At 35.9% G+C, this 13,746-nt stretch overlaps 1 protein-coding gene across 1 annotated transcript in view; it reads right to left on the reverse strand.

Annotated features, from left to right (window-relative positions):
* MDFIC (MyoD family inhibitor domain containing) overlaps positions 1–13,746 on the reverse strand; it is a gene marked incomplete at its 5' end in the record, with an annotated part of 95,467 nt that overhangs the window by 32,000 nt on the left and 49,721 nt on the right. Inside the window, 1 exon segment of the mRNA XM_014593215.2 lies at positions 1,657–1,932. Within this exon segment, the coding sequence (XP_014448701.1) occupies positions 1,657–1,932 (276 nt within the window).

Consider the following 13,746-nt stretch of genomic DNA (forward strand, 5'->3'; position numbering starts at 1 on the left):
AAGAGTGGGAAAGGAATAAGGGAGAGGAAGAGTAGCATTATTTCATTTATATGCTGTTGATTTTTCTTCTTCTATGTTACTTATGAAACTACATTCTTCCATTAGAAATAAATTCAGACATGGTATTTAAGGCAAGTGATAATGAAAAAGTTTCTAAAAATTTTGTAAGCTATTCCAAGTTGAATTGATATGCAAATGTTACTATGCTTTAATACCAAAACAAATAAATGTTACTATGCTTTTAATACCAAAACAAGTAAATATCAGATGGAAAATAAGAGGTTAGAGTCATAATAAGTAAATCCAAATGTATAAAACAAGTAGATTTCAATTGCATTTAATTATTTCAACCAATCACCTAGAAGTGAAGATCCTCTAAAGAAAATTGCATTGCCTTCCCAACTCCTTGGAGAGCCAGTTTAGTTAACAGCCTACCTATGCTTCAGAGATGACCATGCAGCTTACATGTCAAACTCATTTTAAAGTGTCAATCATGTCCCTTTCAATCTAATTAGTTTGGAAAGTAGTGTCACTGACCTGAAACTATGCAGACCATTTATTATCATATCATTTGATCAACCTACCACTTTACCACAGTTGAGTTTGAGACACCTGTAGCCGAAATTTAATATCCTTTCTCCCATTCATTACTGGTAATTCTCAATACAATTTCCTATTTACAACTCAATTTATCTTTATGAATAAGCATGGGCAACTTCACAGGGGCATTCCCAGAATCTCTCTTATTTAAGATTTTATATCAAGTAGAAAAATAAAGGAAGAGAACAGCAGAGGACTATGGATATGCTGGGAGAAATTTGGAGCCATAAATATAGAATATTGTTTGGGAGTGGAGGATCCTAACAACAAACTATTACATAAAAAGAGGCTGTAGGTTTATTCTCATCACATGTGTTTGTTTTATAACAAAGGAAAACTTTCTCAGATTCATAGCATTTAACCTGACTTTAACCTGGTCAAGGGAAGAATGAGCTAGGACTGAAGAGGTGAAAACTAGTTCAGCAGTCAGAGAACACAGCCAAGTGCCTCTGAGGTAGGTGCAAATGACAGACCACAGTGAGACTGAGTTGGAATAGGGCGGGGTTTAGAGGTGGGAGTAGACAGGGAGGTGATGGCATGACGGCTGGAATAAGCTGGTCAAACAACAGAGGTCACCTAGCCCATTCCCTGGCAAGAGCATGAAAATTATCTAATCTTTTTCTCATTTAAGTTTTATATATTTAAGAACGGATTTGCAAGACAAAAATGCAAGAGAGTCATCTTGTCTCTGAACTATGGAATAACATATTGCATCAGGGAAGGATAAAAATATTCACATGCATTCATGTATACCACCAACATGTTTATTCATATTTTAAAATGTGGCATTAATAAAAAAAAAGAAGTATAACAACTATATTTAAAGCAATGACTCTTTACTCTAGAAGACGATCATCTAAAAGCAGGATGTGAGAGACCAATGCTTCCTTTTCTGTCTTGCACTTTTCTTTGGGGACATTAAGCTGCATTTTACCAAAATTCCTGTTTGTCTGAGGATAAACAAGACTCTTCAATTATGTTTGCTTGTTCGAATAATTACTAGTGAGTATGATTTTACATCTGGTCAAATAAAATATGCATGCAGCTCAAACTTACCTTCAGGTGAAGAGCCTGTCTTTTGGGAAAAGATAGCATTCACTTTACTCTTCTTACTGATATCGCTGTTTACAGACAAGCTGGACTGGATTTTTCTATGCATTTTTTGAGAAACAGGTGCTGAGAGTTTGCGGTGATCTGCGGATACATGTTTGGCCCCATGGGGAATTCCATTTCCATTGCTCAGACTTGTGTGGCCATTCTTTATCTTGCCTATTTCCTCCTCACTTGATTCCTGTACTAAAGGCTGAAGCTGAGGCAAGCGCTGAGGTTGGGCTAAATTAAAAAAAAGAGAAAAACAACAAAAAAAATAGGAATAGTTTATGCAGTTAAGAAAAAGGAATTCATTTTCTTTTAAAAATGACAATATATTCAGTAACAGAGATGTGGTATTTAACCCATGATACGAAAACCAATGATACTAAAACCAAAGAGGAAAAGACAAAGAGAAGAAAGGAAGGAAAGGAAGAAGAAAGATGGACAAAGAAAAAATAATTACTAAAAGGAAAACAAAATTAGAGCAGGACCATTAAAAGTGACTTTACACAGGATATAACAAATAGAGCAGTACAGAAAATACTGTTTTCGGTATTTAGAAATCTGAAAAAGTAATTCAACACTTTTCAGCGAATGTTGATTGTTTTTCTATATGCTGGGCCCTCTTTCAGGTGCAGTAGATGAGGCAGTATTACCTCAATACTCCTAATAATGATAAACTACTCAATTATCTTTCAAAATAAAAGGAAAGGAACAATGAATTCAGGTATTCAAAATTGGACAATACGGAGCAAGATACAATTTTTTTTTTCATTCCATTTTAAACCCTGGAGAAGAAAGTCTTTTTTCTATTTGTTACTTAATTTGATTTTAAAATAAGCCATTTATGAAAAGAGAACTTCCTTAATCTGATAAAAAATGTCTGTCAAAATTAAACTGCAACACAGAAGTCGTAGCCCTCCAATCTGAGTGAGGACCAAGCACAGAATGCTCACCTCCCCCTCCTGTGCAACATTACATTGGAGGTCCTAACAATCTGAAAAAGTAATTCAACACTTTTCAGCGAATGTTGATTGTTTTTCTATATGCTGGGCCCTCTTTCAGGTGCAGTAGATGAGGCAGTATTACCTCAATACTCCTAATAATGATAAACTACTCAATTATCTTTCAAAATAAAAGGAAAGGAACAATGAATTCAGGTATTCAAAATTGGACAATACGGAGCAAGATACAATTTTTTTTTCATTCCATTTTAAACCCTGGAGAAGAAAGTCTTTTTTCTATTTGTTACTTAATTTGATTTTAAAATAAGCCATTTATGAAAAGAGAACTTCCTTAATCTGATAAAAAATGTCTGTCAAAATTAAACTGCAACACAGAAGTCGTAGCCCTCCAATCTGAGTGAGGACCAAGCACAGAATGCTCACCTCCCCCTCCTGTGCAACATTACATTGGAGGTCCTAACAAAAGCAATAAGCCAGAAAAATAAATATAAGTCTGAATTCTGTAAAAGGAGAAGAAACATTCGAGGTGTGTATAGATTTCAATGTTCTAGAGATAATCTAAGAGACTATAAATGATGGAAAACCAAGAATTTAGCAAGTTTTTACAGGATCAATCATACAAAAATCAACCATGTTCCTATATGCCAACAGTGACCAAAAAATTTGAAAGAAAAAATTAACCCTTTATAGTAGCAATAAAAGAAAAAAAAGCCAACAAACAAAAAACACTGTTAAGGCTCTAGGGATAAAACTATTATAGGAAAAAAGGGACAGAGAGTTTACAATAAAAATGATAAAACTTTACAGAAGGTCATAAAAGAAACACAAATAAATGGAGAATATTGAAATGTTCCTTCTTTGTAATTTATGTAGTTAATGTAATTCCCTTTAACTTTTCCAGCATGCTTATTGAGTTTAGAAGTTGATTCAAAAACTTATAAAAATGTATAATCAAGAGTCACCATGGACATTTTAAATGAAGAAGAGGGCTGTGGGACTCGACTTACTAGATATGAAATAGTATAAAATTACCATAATTAGGACCATCTGATGGTATAGTGATTAAGGCAGCTGGATCCCACATGGTCAACTGTGTGGTTGGAGTCCTGGACCTAGTGGCTTGAAAAACACTCCGGGTGCATGTACTTGTGTCCCCAAAATCCCAAAAGGAGAATGGAGGAGAAGGGATCATGGAGTGGTCAAGCCCTCTCAGGAGTAATTTCTCATCTTCTGTATCTTTCTCTCTGTCTCTCTCCCTGGTGAGTGTATGTGCCCTACAGCAAACAAACAAACAAATTACCATAACTAAAGCAGTGTGGCAATGGATCAGGTACAAACATAAAAACCAATGGAAGAGAAGAGCTCCAAACACACAGGTATGTGCACATCTGCGAGGTCTTCAAACAGTTCATGGGAAAAGTATATTTTGAAAAAAACTGTGTTGAATTTCAAAATGGTTTGTGCCAAAATAAACTTGGACTGTAATTCCATTTTTCCACAAATCCTTTGAAGTCACTCTGTATGTAGGTGTACACATGTATATGCCCATATACCTCATATGAATAAATCCCACAGGTAATAAATGCCTTAGTATGAAAAGCAAACTTTCTAAAGTGAAAATATAGGGAACTATTAAGGTTGTCCAAAAAGTCATGACACATTTTTGCTTAGAAAAACATAGACAAATACATCGTGACTTTTTGACAACCCAATACTTTAATAGCAGAATAGGAAAGAAGGACAAACAAACTAGATAGAGTCATGAAAAAAGTGGGGTAAATATTCAACGTTTGTGTTGCACAGCATTTCTGAGTACTTTCACAGACTTTTGGTAAATTTCTCTATCTCCCATCCCAGAATACTCTGCAATGACGGGGCAGGTATGTGACTAAAGTCCTAGCAAGCCAAAGTACAGCTTGCATTCAGAAAGAGTCAGCCACACCACACAGGTAGGGCCTCTGCACAGAAAACAGCGGTGTGTTGGTCTGGGCAGGAGAGAGCAGTCTCTAGGGTCCACTAAGCAGGACAGCGACCTGATGACGCAGCAGTGGGGTTGTGATCCGAGAAGCCCTACGAAGTGGATAAACCTAATTCTTAGCTCTGTAACTGTGGGAGACTCTATCGGCTGCTAACAAACTTATTTTCTATTTAAATTAGCTCAGATAAACTCTAGTTTTGGCAACTAAAAGACTTGATGCTTTCCAAAACGTATCTGTTTATATTAAGTCATTGAGCTAATTAATTAAAATGAACATTTATTGGGCCAGCGTGGTTAAGGCAGCTGGACCCACATGGCTGACTGTATGGTTTCAGTCCTTGTCCAGGCAGCTTGCAAAAGAGAAACAAAACAAAAAGCACCAGCACATATGCGTGTGTGCCCACAATTCTGAAAGGAGGGAGAAATCAGGAGGACGATTGTAGCATGAGCAGCCCCTTTTCCCCATGGTCAAGGGTGGGGATGTTGTCTCACCATCTTTCTCCAGAAAACATACGTGCCCCCTGGCAAACTTCTTTTTTAAAAAAATTAACATTTATCTTGACTGTGTAGAGCTTAAGCTTTCAATATAAGTCACAATTTTTTAGCAAAAACACTGGCAAGCAATAACAAAAACAAACATTAAGAATTTATTTATTTTTTTTTTTAAGATAGAAGTTTTGGGAGGTAGTGTTGTTATATTTTGATCAACTCAACCGGGGAGAAATGTTCATATATTGAAATGATCATCTTGTAAGCTAAACAATGTGATTGAATGTATTAAAAAATGTAAATAAAAAAAATAAGTTTTTGCTATAGGGAGCATGCGCTTACCAGAGAGACAGAGAGGTGGAAAGAGAGAAATTATCCCCTGGGGGGATGGTCACACCACAATTCCTTCTCCTCCACTCTCCTCTCAACATTCAGAGCACACATGCACACGTGTCCGGCATAAGTTTTAAGTCACTGAGTCGGGGACTTGAACTGCTATTGACTGTGTGAGAGTCCAGCAACATAACTGCTATGCCATCTGCTGGTCTCAAGAGATTTTTTTCTACTCTAAATTTCAGTATCTAAAATTACAGTTGTATTTTCTGTATGTGATTATGAGCAATTATGAAATGTAAATTAAATATGACTACTAATAACGCTTTAGAACAAGTACTTTAAAACAAGTACTGTATGCAAAGCTGCATCAGTTATGTATAGGAATGATAAATGTCTAAAGAGGGCTTATCTGTAGTCTGGGGACTAGCTAAAACTTGGTGTGTATTTTTGACACAAAAAGGCAGTTTGTATTTGAGTAAGTTTTAGTATACCATTCTTCCCTTCTTGTTCACATATCCTACGTATGTGAAGAAAAACATCTCAACATATCAAAATATATTCATGAATGTGTATAGTTCAAGAAAAAGGAAAGATTCTTTTTTTTTTCTTGCTTAACAAAAAGCACACTTTCATACCAACTCTATTATACCTGGGTTATAGAATTGATATGAAATCGTCTTAAAGTGTTTTCCAGGTATTTAATGATAAAGGGAACTAATTGTCAAAAAAGCAAATATCTGTTTAGCAGCCATATAACTAAAATCTCATAACTAAAATCTACAATCAAAGCATCTGTAAAAAGAATGTGCAATCGTTTGATCCGGAGATTAATTTGCTGCTCCTGTAATGTCTTGTATCAACTAGAATGACATTCTAATGACTGCTATTGAACATAAAGCTGTAATAGTTATGCATATGTATTTAAAAGGATGCCAGAGAAGACAGTTAAACCCCAATTTGGTGTTCTTTTCAGAGCTCTTCTCTGTAATGTCACCAAATAAATGGAATGTTCTGAGTCAGTGTTTCTCTGAAAAGAATAATTCAAACAACCAGAGAGTTTGGTTAAGTCAATATGTCACTGACCAAGGCTGGGAAGACTCATTTTCAATCAAGAATGTCCTGTCTTATTCCATAATCTAAGATACATTTAGAATTACTTAATGTAATTGTTCAACATTTTCAATAAATAAAAATAAGAGTGGTAAAAGACAACTGTGTCCTTCTACCAAGTTCTAAAATTGACAGATTTGACCTTTTCCTATTATCAAAACTGACTATTTGCAAATTACCGGGTATGGCTAGAGTGATATTCTAACATATGTTTAATGGTTTATCTACATTTCAATCTTTAAAATGATAACTATTTCTGTTGGCAGATAAATGATAGCACATTATTTTTGTTTCACTGTCACCTAATTATTTTTACAATAGTTTGTATTATGGTCAGGTAACCAAGTATTATCTCTTCACTCCAGTTTCCTTAACATTAAGATAATTTCTTAGTCGAATGATTTTGCCAGATGCATGCATTATGTAAGTCGAATCAAAATTGGATAAGCCCTAGCTATATCAGTTATCTCTATAGACATTAAATTAAACTTTGCTGATAATTTTTCATGGTTATGACTCGAATCTTATAGTAAAATTATGATTAAAACCAAGTGGTAAACATGATTTTATTTTCAAATAAAAAACAAAAATGCCTGGCTGATTAAGCCACTATTACTTGGCTTTAAACAGATTTCTTTTCTGTATTGTGTAAAAGTTGTGTATGGCTTTAAAGAAAAAAAAAGCGCACTAATATGAGAACGACACAATGCTTCTTAAAACACAAGTGATGCCTAGGGACCCTCGCTCTCCCTTTAATGATCCACCGCTCTCATTCAGCTGTCTTTCTTTTTTCAAATCTTTACATATGTGACAGCTCTCAAAAGTAGACCATAGACCATCTGGCATTTTCAGAGGTGTAACTTGTGCAAATTCAGCTCTATTGGGAGCGCACTGCTATCTTCTGCCTGCGTTATAAAGGGACAATAGAATGTAGAACTTATGAGTTGTTTTGAATTATTCATTTTTTTGCCTGTATATTCAAGAAATTTTACAAACTCTGCATTTTGTACTACATAATCACATGCGTTAAAGGTACAAAGAAACTTTTTGACACCTCTTTTCTACAGAAAGCTGGCATTTTGTTTGATATGTGAACATGCAGCATCTGTTATATCATTCCAAACAGGATGGGTGCTTCGACAAAAGACCCCATTTTAAATTTACTCTATACGAGCAAAAAATGTATTCTTGATATTCAGCAACGAATGCAATACACATCAAAATTTCAAATGCCAGTTATAAGAACATTCAGCATCTTCAAACCTGGATAGCATTGGTCACCCGCTTATCATATGTGTAAAGATTAAAAAAAAAATCGTTGCTCACTCAATGCAGCATGATTGTAATTTTAATATCCATGATGAATAGTTACAAATATCTTAAGAAATACTGGGCTTTCTAGGTTCCAATATTTTCAATCAGGAAGGAAACCAATAGAATTATGTCTAGTGATTTTCAATAAGAATAATGAATATAGGAGTAAATGAGTCAAAAGCCTGGACTTCTTTGACACATTTTTTTCTAAAAGAAAACCTGGGTGATATTGTAGCTAGTAATAATTGTACCTGAACTGCTGTAGCAGCAAAATAAAGCAACATTGTCCTATAGCCTATAATCTATTAGCATGTACAAATCATCTTCAGTCGCTGATCTTGGCACAGGTCAGATTTAATGAAATTACAAAAGAATTCTCATGCCATTTAGTCAGTTTAAATGCTGTTATACACATAAAAAAATAATAAAAATTAAATGCCTAGGATTTAAAATTTCCAGTAAAAAACAATGACCAGTATAAAATATGGCAGAGGAAAAGAACTTGATAGAAATCTAAATTATTTTTTCCCAGTGATAGTTACAAGACTGTTACGGGGTGCCCAGGACAGTTCTACTCTTTGGTCACCATAGGACACACACACGCACGCGCACGTGCACACACACACACACACACACACTGTATTATTTAATATGCATCATATGTGGTCTACATTACAATATTCATCCATACATAATAGCAGCTTTATAAGGGAAATGAAAAATTACTTCAATATGTGCTAATTATGATAAAGTTGTATTACTTTTTTATTGCTACACAATGTGAATTTAGGCTAAAATTAAGTCAGTGAAATGTGCTAATCCCCACCCCTTTTTCTCAGTTTGAGCCAAGCCTTTTTCAATACAAAGACCTTGGGTGGAGTCTCTACCCTAGTACGTATGCAGTATAGAAGCTCCTGGCATTTTCTGTGTGTTTTCTTAGTTCACCATCAAGGGCCTTTTGAAATTTATAATTTATCTCTTGAGTTTCTGGACTCTTAAACCACATGTCATGTTTTCCATCTTCATTTTATTTACTGCATATATGTAACAAACTGAAATATGTTTTTGGGATTCTGACTTTTTTGGGAACCTTGATCAGTTTGAGGATTCTAATCAAAGTCTGCTACTATATGACTGGAAACTCATGGGGCAGAGGGAGGGAATTGTATAATTATGCCATATCTACTAGCATTTTAAACATTAACTCAGGTTTAACTACTATGCAAAAATATCCAGATAGTAATGGGAGATTCTACAACTCAAAACAAAGGATACTACTTTAGAAGTTATGTAGAGAGGCATTTTTTCTCTGTGTTTCATAAGGGCACTTAGAAAGTACTCAAATATATTTAAATAATGGCTAGAGGGCGAAGACAGTTAGCTTTTCCCTAAATGTAATTTTCCAACTGTCCAGGAGCATGGCTGATCCCGTTTCCCAGTCTTCCCCTGAAGTCAGGTTCAGCCATGTATCCAAGTTCTCGCTGAAGGAATGAGAGCAGAAATTACTTCTGCTACTTCTGGGCCTGGACCTCAAAGACTAGGGTGTGCCCTTTCTATACTTTCTTTCTTGCACTTGGCAGCAACCCAACTCTGCCCACAGCCAAGAAAAATATTGGAAGGGACATTGGAGAAGCCAAACAGGAGTCTGCATGGCAGCAAGGAGCAGAGCCTCTCATTGACCTGGAATGTTCATTTCTTTTAAATTAACTTTGATCCTACTTAAGCCACAGAATGAACGCTGGGGCTCATTATAGAACATTAATCTCATCTATCAAGGCCTATTAACAAGTACGTGTATGGTGTATATACATATAATACACATAAACTGCCTCAGCCCAAATGACTCAAAAGACACCAAATTTCACGGGAAAGAAATGTTTAAGTGATGGTCTGCTATTACTACAAACAATCTACTTGTAGCAACAGAAAGACTGTTGCAAATCTCTAGCCTGTGGTGGATCTTAGAAAGCTATCTTTACAATGAAAGAGCTGATCATTACTGAAGTGTAATACTGGTATCATGTAGTTTTGTAGTAAAAGTATCCTTCCCAGTTTTACTTGGCTATTTACAGACAGTTATGTAAGATTCAGTCAAACTTCACTTCTTACTGCGAGTAGGAGAATATAAAGTGGGGTGACCGACCATCCCAGTTTGCTAAAGGCTGAAGGGGTGGGGATGAGGAACTTAGTTTTAAAGCCATGTTAGTTCCAGGCAGACTAGAGTGAGTTGGTTAATGAGGGGCAATTTATGCATAATTGTTACGGCTTTCGTCAAACAAGATACTGGCAGCAACAAATGGTGGGAAGCATGTTGCCTTTGAACAAGGAAACTAGGATTTGCATTCCAGAGTCAGTATTTCCCAGTTCTGAGGTTTGGAGAACATATTTTCTCCCCTCTGGTCATTAAGACTTGCTCTTACAAAATGAGAAAAAAATGGCAGATTCCCCAGTGGTACTGAGAGGCCTAACTTCTCAATCCCCTACATATACTTGTTTTTTCCTTCCCTTACTTTCCCCTTCATAATTTTCTCTTATTTCTTTTTGATTCACCACTTAGATTTTTCAATTTAATTCTGTGTTGCTAGATTTTTAAAATATAAACCATCCCCAAACCTTTTTTGTAAATAAACATGTTTCAAATAAATATGCAAATGTTAACTTCCATTATTCAGAAAAATTACAACTTGACCAAAAATAAATTCAAAAATGAAGATTTTTCAGAACAAGAGCAAGCATTTTGTTTTATGATTTGCATTGATTACTAACACGTCCCCAGATGGTAAACAAATGAAGAACGAAAGGCTCTGTTATATTTCCTCCCAGTGCATTTTTTCCTAATATTTGTTTTTATCTTCAAGTGAATGATAAATTCAGCGTTACTTTATGCCATCAATGGTAAATCGTGGTTTCTAACTAAGTTATTTGGATGACATGACTCCACCACTAACACATTTTTGAAACAGAATATTTTTCCGTTTAAGTTAACAGGCTCTATTTTGAACTGTTGTCTACACATTTTCATTACGTATTAAGATATTGTCTTTCCATACAATCCCATAGCAAGATGGTATTTACATTTTCTATGGTATCTCTTTGTTCTCTGATTCAACTGATATTTCTATTATTCATGTCTACTGATAAAGTAACTTCTGCCAATGATTATTTATAAATTGCATAAAAGTATATTGAAATAAATGAATGCTAATGTATTTATAAGTATTTTTCAGGAAATAGTCTACTGCTTTTTCTTCTATGGCAGAAAACATATTCAATAAAAACTACAATGAAGGCACAATCTTTCTAAAATCTCTTTTACATATTGAATTTTTTTTCTTTCTTTTTTTGGAGAGGTTTTACTATAGGGCGCATGTGCTGGCCAGAAAGACAGAGCAAGACAGAGAGACAGAAAGCGAGAAATCACCCCCCATGGGGGATGGTCACGCCACAATCCCTTCTCCTCCATTCTCCTCTTGGGCTCTTGGGCACGCACATGCGCCCGGCTTGAGTTTAAGCCACTGGTCCGAGACTCTAACCGTGGTCTACTACATGGGAGTCCAGCGACATAGCCATTACGCTAACTGCTGGTCCCCTACATACTGAAATTTTACATAACTTTCCAAGGAACAATACTTTCACTTTTTTCTTTTCTTTTCTTTTCTTTTTTTTAAGAACTACTCTTGCATTTTCTAATAGTTGATAATGAGCACATTCAGGACGAATACATCCATGACTTTAAAAAGGATATAAAAAGCATTTCTTTGGTATTTAAAAAAATTGATTAAAGGGTGGCAAATGGAAACTTTCCTCAGAATTCTTAAAGCAACAAAACAACAATATACACTGGTTACTACTTATGCTTCAATGTCCAGACTATAAGTTATACATGTTTGAACTTGCTGGTGTTCCATCATAAAATTTATAGGACTTTTCTTTTTAATTTGCTAAAGAATGTATGTACTTGCTGGAGAAAGAGAGAGAAGAGAAGTGAGAAAGGACTAACCCCCCCACTCCCAATAGGAGATGATCGCACCATAGTTCTTTCTCCTCCATTCTCCTTTTGGAATTTTGGGCACACACACCCACGTGCCTGGCCTATTTTTCAAGCTGCCAGCCCCAGGATTCAAAGCACACAGTCAACCACATAGGATCCAGGTGTCTTAACCACCATTCTGCCCATTAGCCCTAGAAGAAAATATTCCTAAAACTGTTATTTGCATTTGTTTTTATAAGCAATCACTTAAAAAGTATTTCTATCCCAATGTGATAGGATATATTTAAAAATTATGTTTAAATAACATTTCAGATATACATCACTTAGTCAAGTTGAACAGCTACAAACATTAAGCAATGTATACTATAATAAAATTAGGGTAAATAACATCTAAAATTACTGGATAATAATAATAAAGCATACACACAAAAGACAGATACATCAAATTATAGAATTAAAGGCTTTACACACTAATTATAGCATCCAAAGACAACAAAGCATGTAAGATGACCTCCCGTTAAGAAGCACGCAGCACTCTTTAATGGACACATTAACACACCTGGACAGATGCAGAACTGTTTTCTGCTTTGGACCCAGCCCTACCTTTGTGTCCCTTTCGCTGCTTCTATGTGATACAGACTCTCTGAGAAAGGCAAAGATACAAGTCAAAAAGCTTGAAACCAACAACTATGATGTAATAGGACAATCTGCATCAGAAGAAGATTGTTGAAATGTGATGCCAGCTAAGTAAAGGCAAGAATGAGGACAGTGAAATCATTCCATCCTAGCCTGGAAAATCAGCAATCAAACAGTAGCAAAGTAGCTAACTAATATAAGCTGTCATTAGTTCTTGGGAAGCAACTGAGTGTGCACTAAAGCTTAAGTTTTAGGGTACTCTGCACAGAACTATTCCTGTGTTGGTATACTTGAATTATAACCTTCAGGGGTCATTGCAAGCAAATGGCAAACTCCATTCTAACTTTTATCATTGAAAGCCAATGATAAAAAGCTGCTGTTACTGACATGCAACACTGCCAGGGCCAGCAACATGCGAACAACCTTGCTGTTGTACAGATCTCTAAAGGAGCTCCTCCTTATAGACAGATTTCAAAAAGCCATCCTAGCCTAGAGTACCAGTTTAGCAGACTGGTACTTTTCTACCAGAGTAGAAAAAGGGCTCGAGTCAGCCCCCACTTGCTTTGTGCAATTCACAGATATGCAACCATGTGCAAATGGCCCTCATAGTCAGTGAACTGGGATCACTATTCACAAAGCCTGTTAACTGAATTTTAGCCAACTAGTCATTTGTTACAGTCTAGATTTAGTGTGCTGAGAAAAATGCTGGGAAACAGAAGACCAGGAATGGAAATAAGGAGGAAAAACCACAGTGGAAGCCTGAAACCCCAGGCTCTTTCAAGGGCCTGCCCACCTCACTGCCCATGAGCAGTTCAGTCACTCATTCTCAAGGGAGAAAGCCTGGGGAAGGAGCAGCAACCTGAGTCAAGCCTCACCACCCACAAAGTACATCTATGGACATGAAATCATTAAACTGAGATGAAAGGAGATAGGAAGGGCCCAGTGCTCAAAAACAAAAGTGGCAAGTCAAGAGACCCGTCAAAGATCATTATATGACACAACCATTGGTGTCAATTACCTGAAAAAGAAGTCCTCTATCACCACCTCCCCCCTAAAAAGACTACTGATAAGCAACCAACAAAAATGTTAAAGAAATTACATTGATAGAAAAAACAATCTCTAACCTAGAAAATAAAAGTTCGTGACTGGTTCACACTAAGGCAATCCCTGAATCTAAGTCCTTGTTGCCAACAAAAAATGTTAAGGTTCTGACAAGGGAATCTTCACTGAAGCTC

Source organism: Tupaia chinensis, unplaced genomic scaffold (assembly GCF_000334495.1).
Source record: "Tupaia chinensis unplaced genomic scaffold, TupChi_1.0 Scaffold139935_1, whole genome shotgun sequence".
NCBI lineage: Eukaryota > Metazoa > Chordata > Mammalia > Scandentia > Tupaiidae > Tupaia > Tupaia belangeri.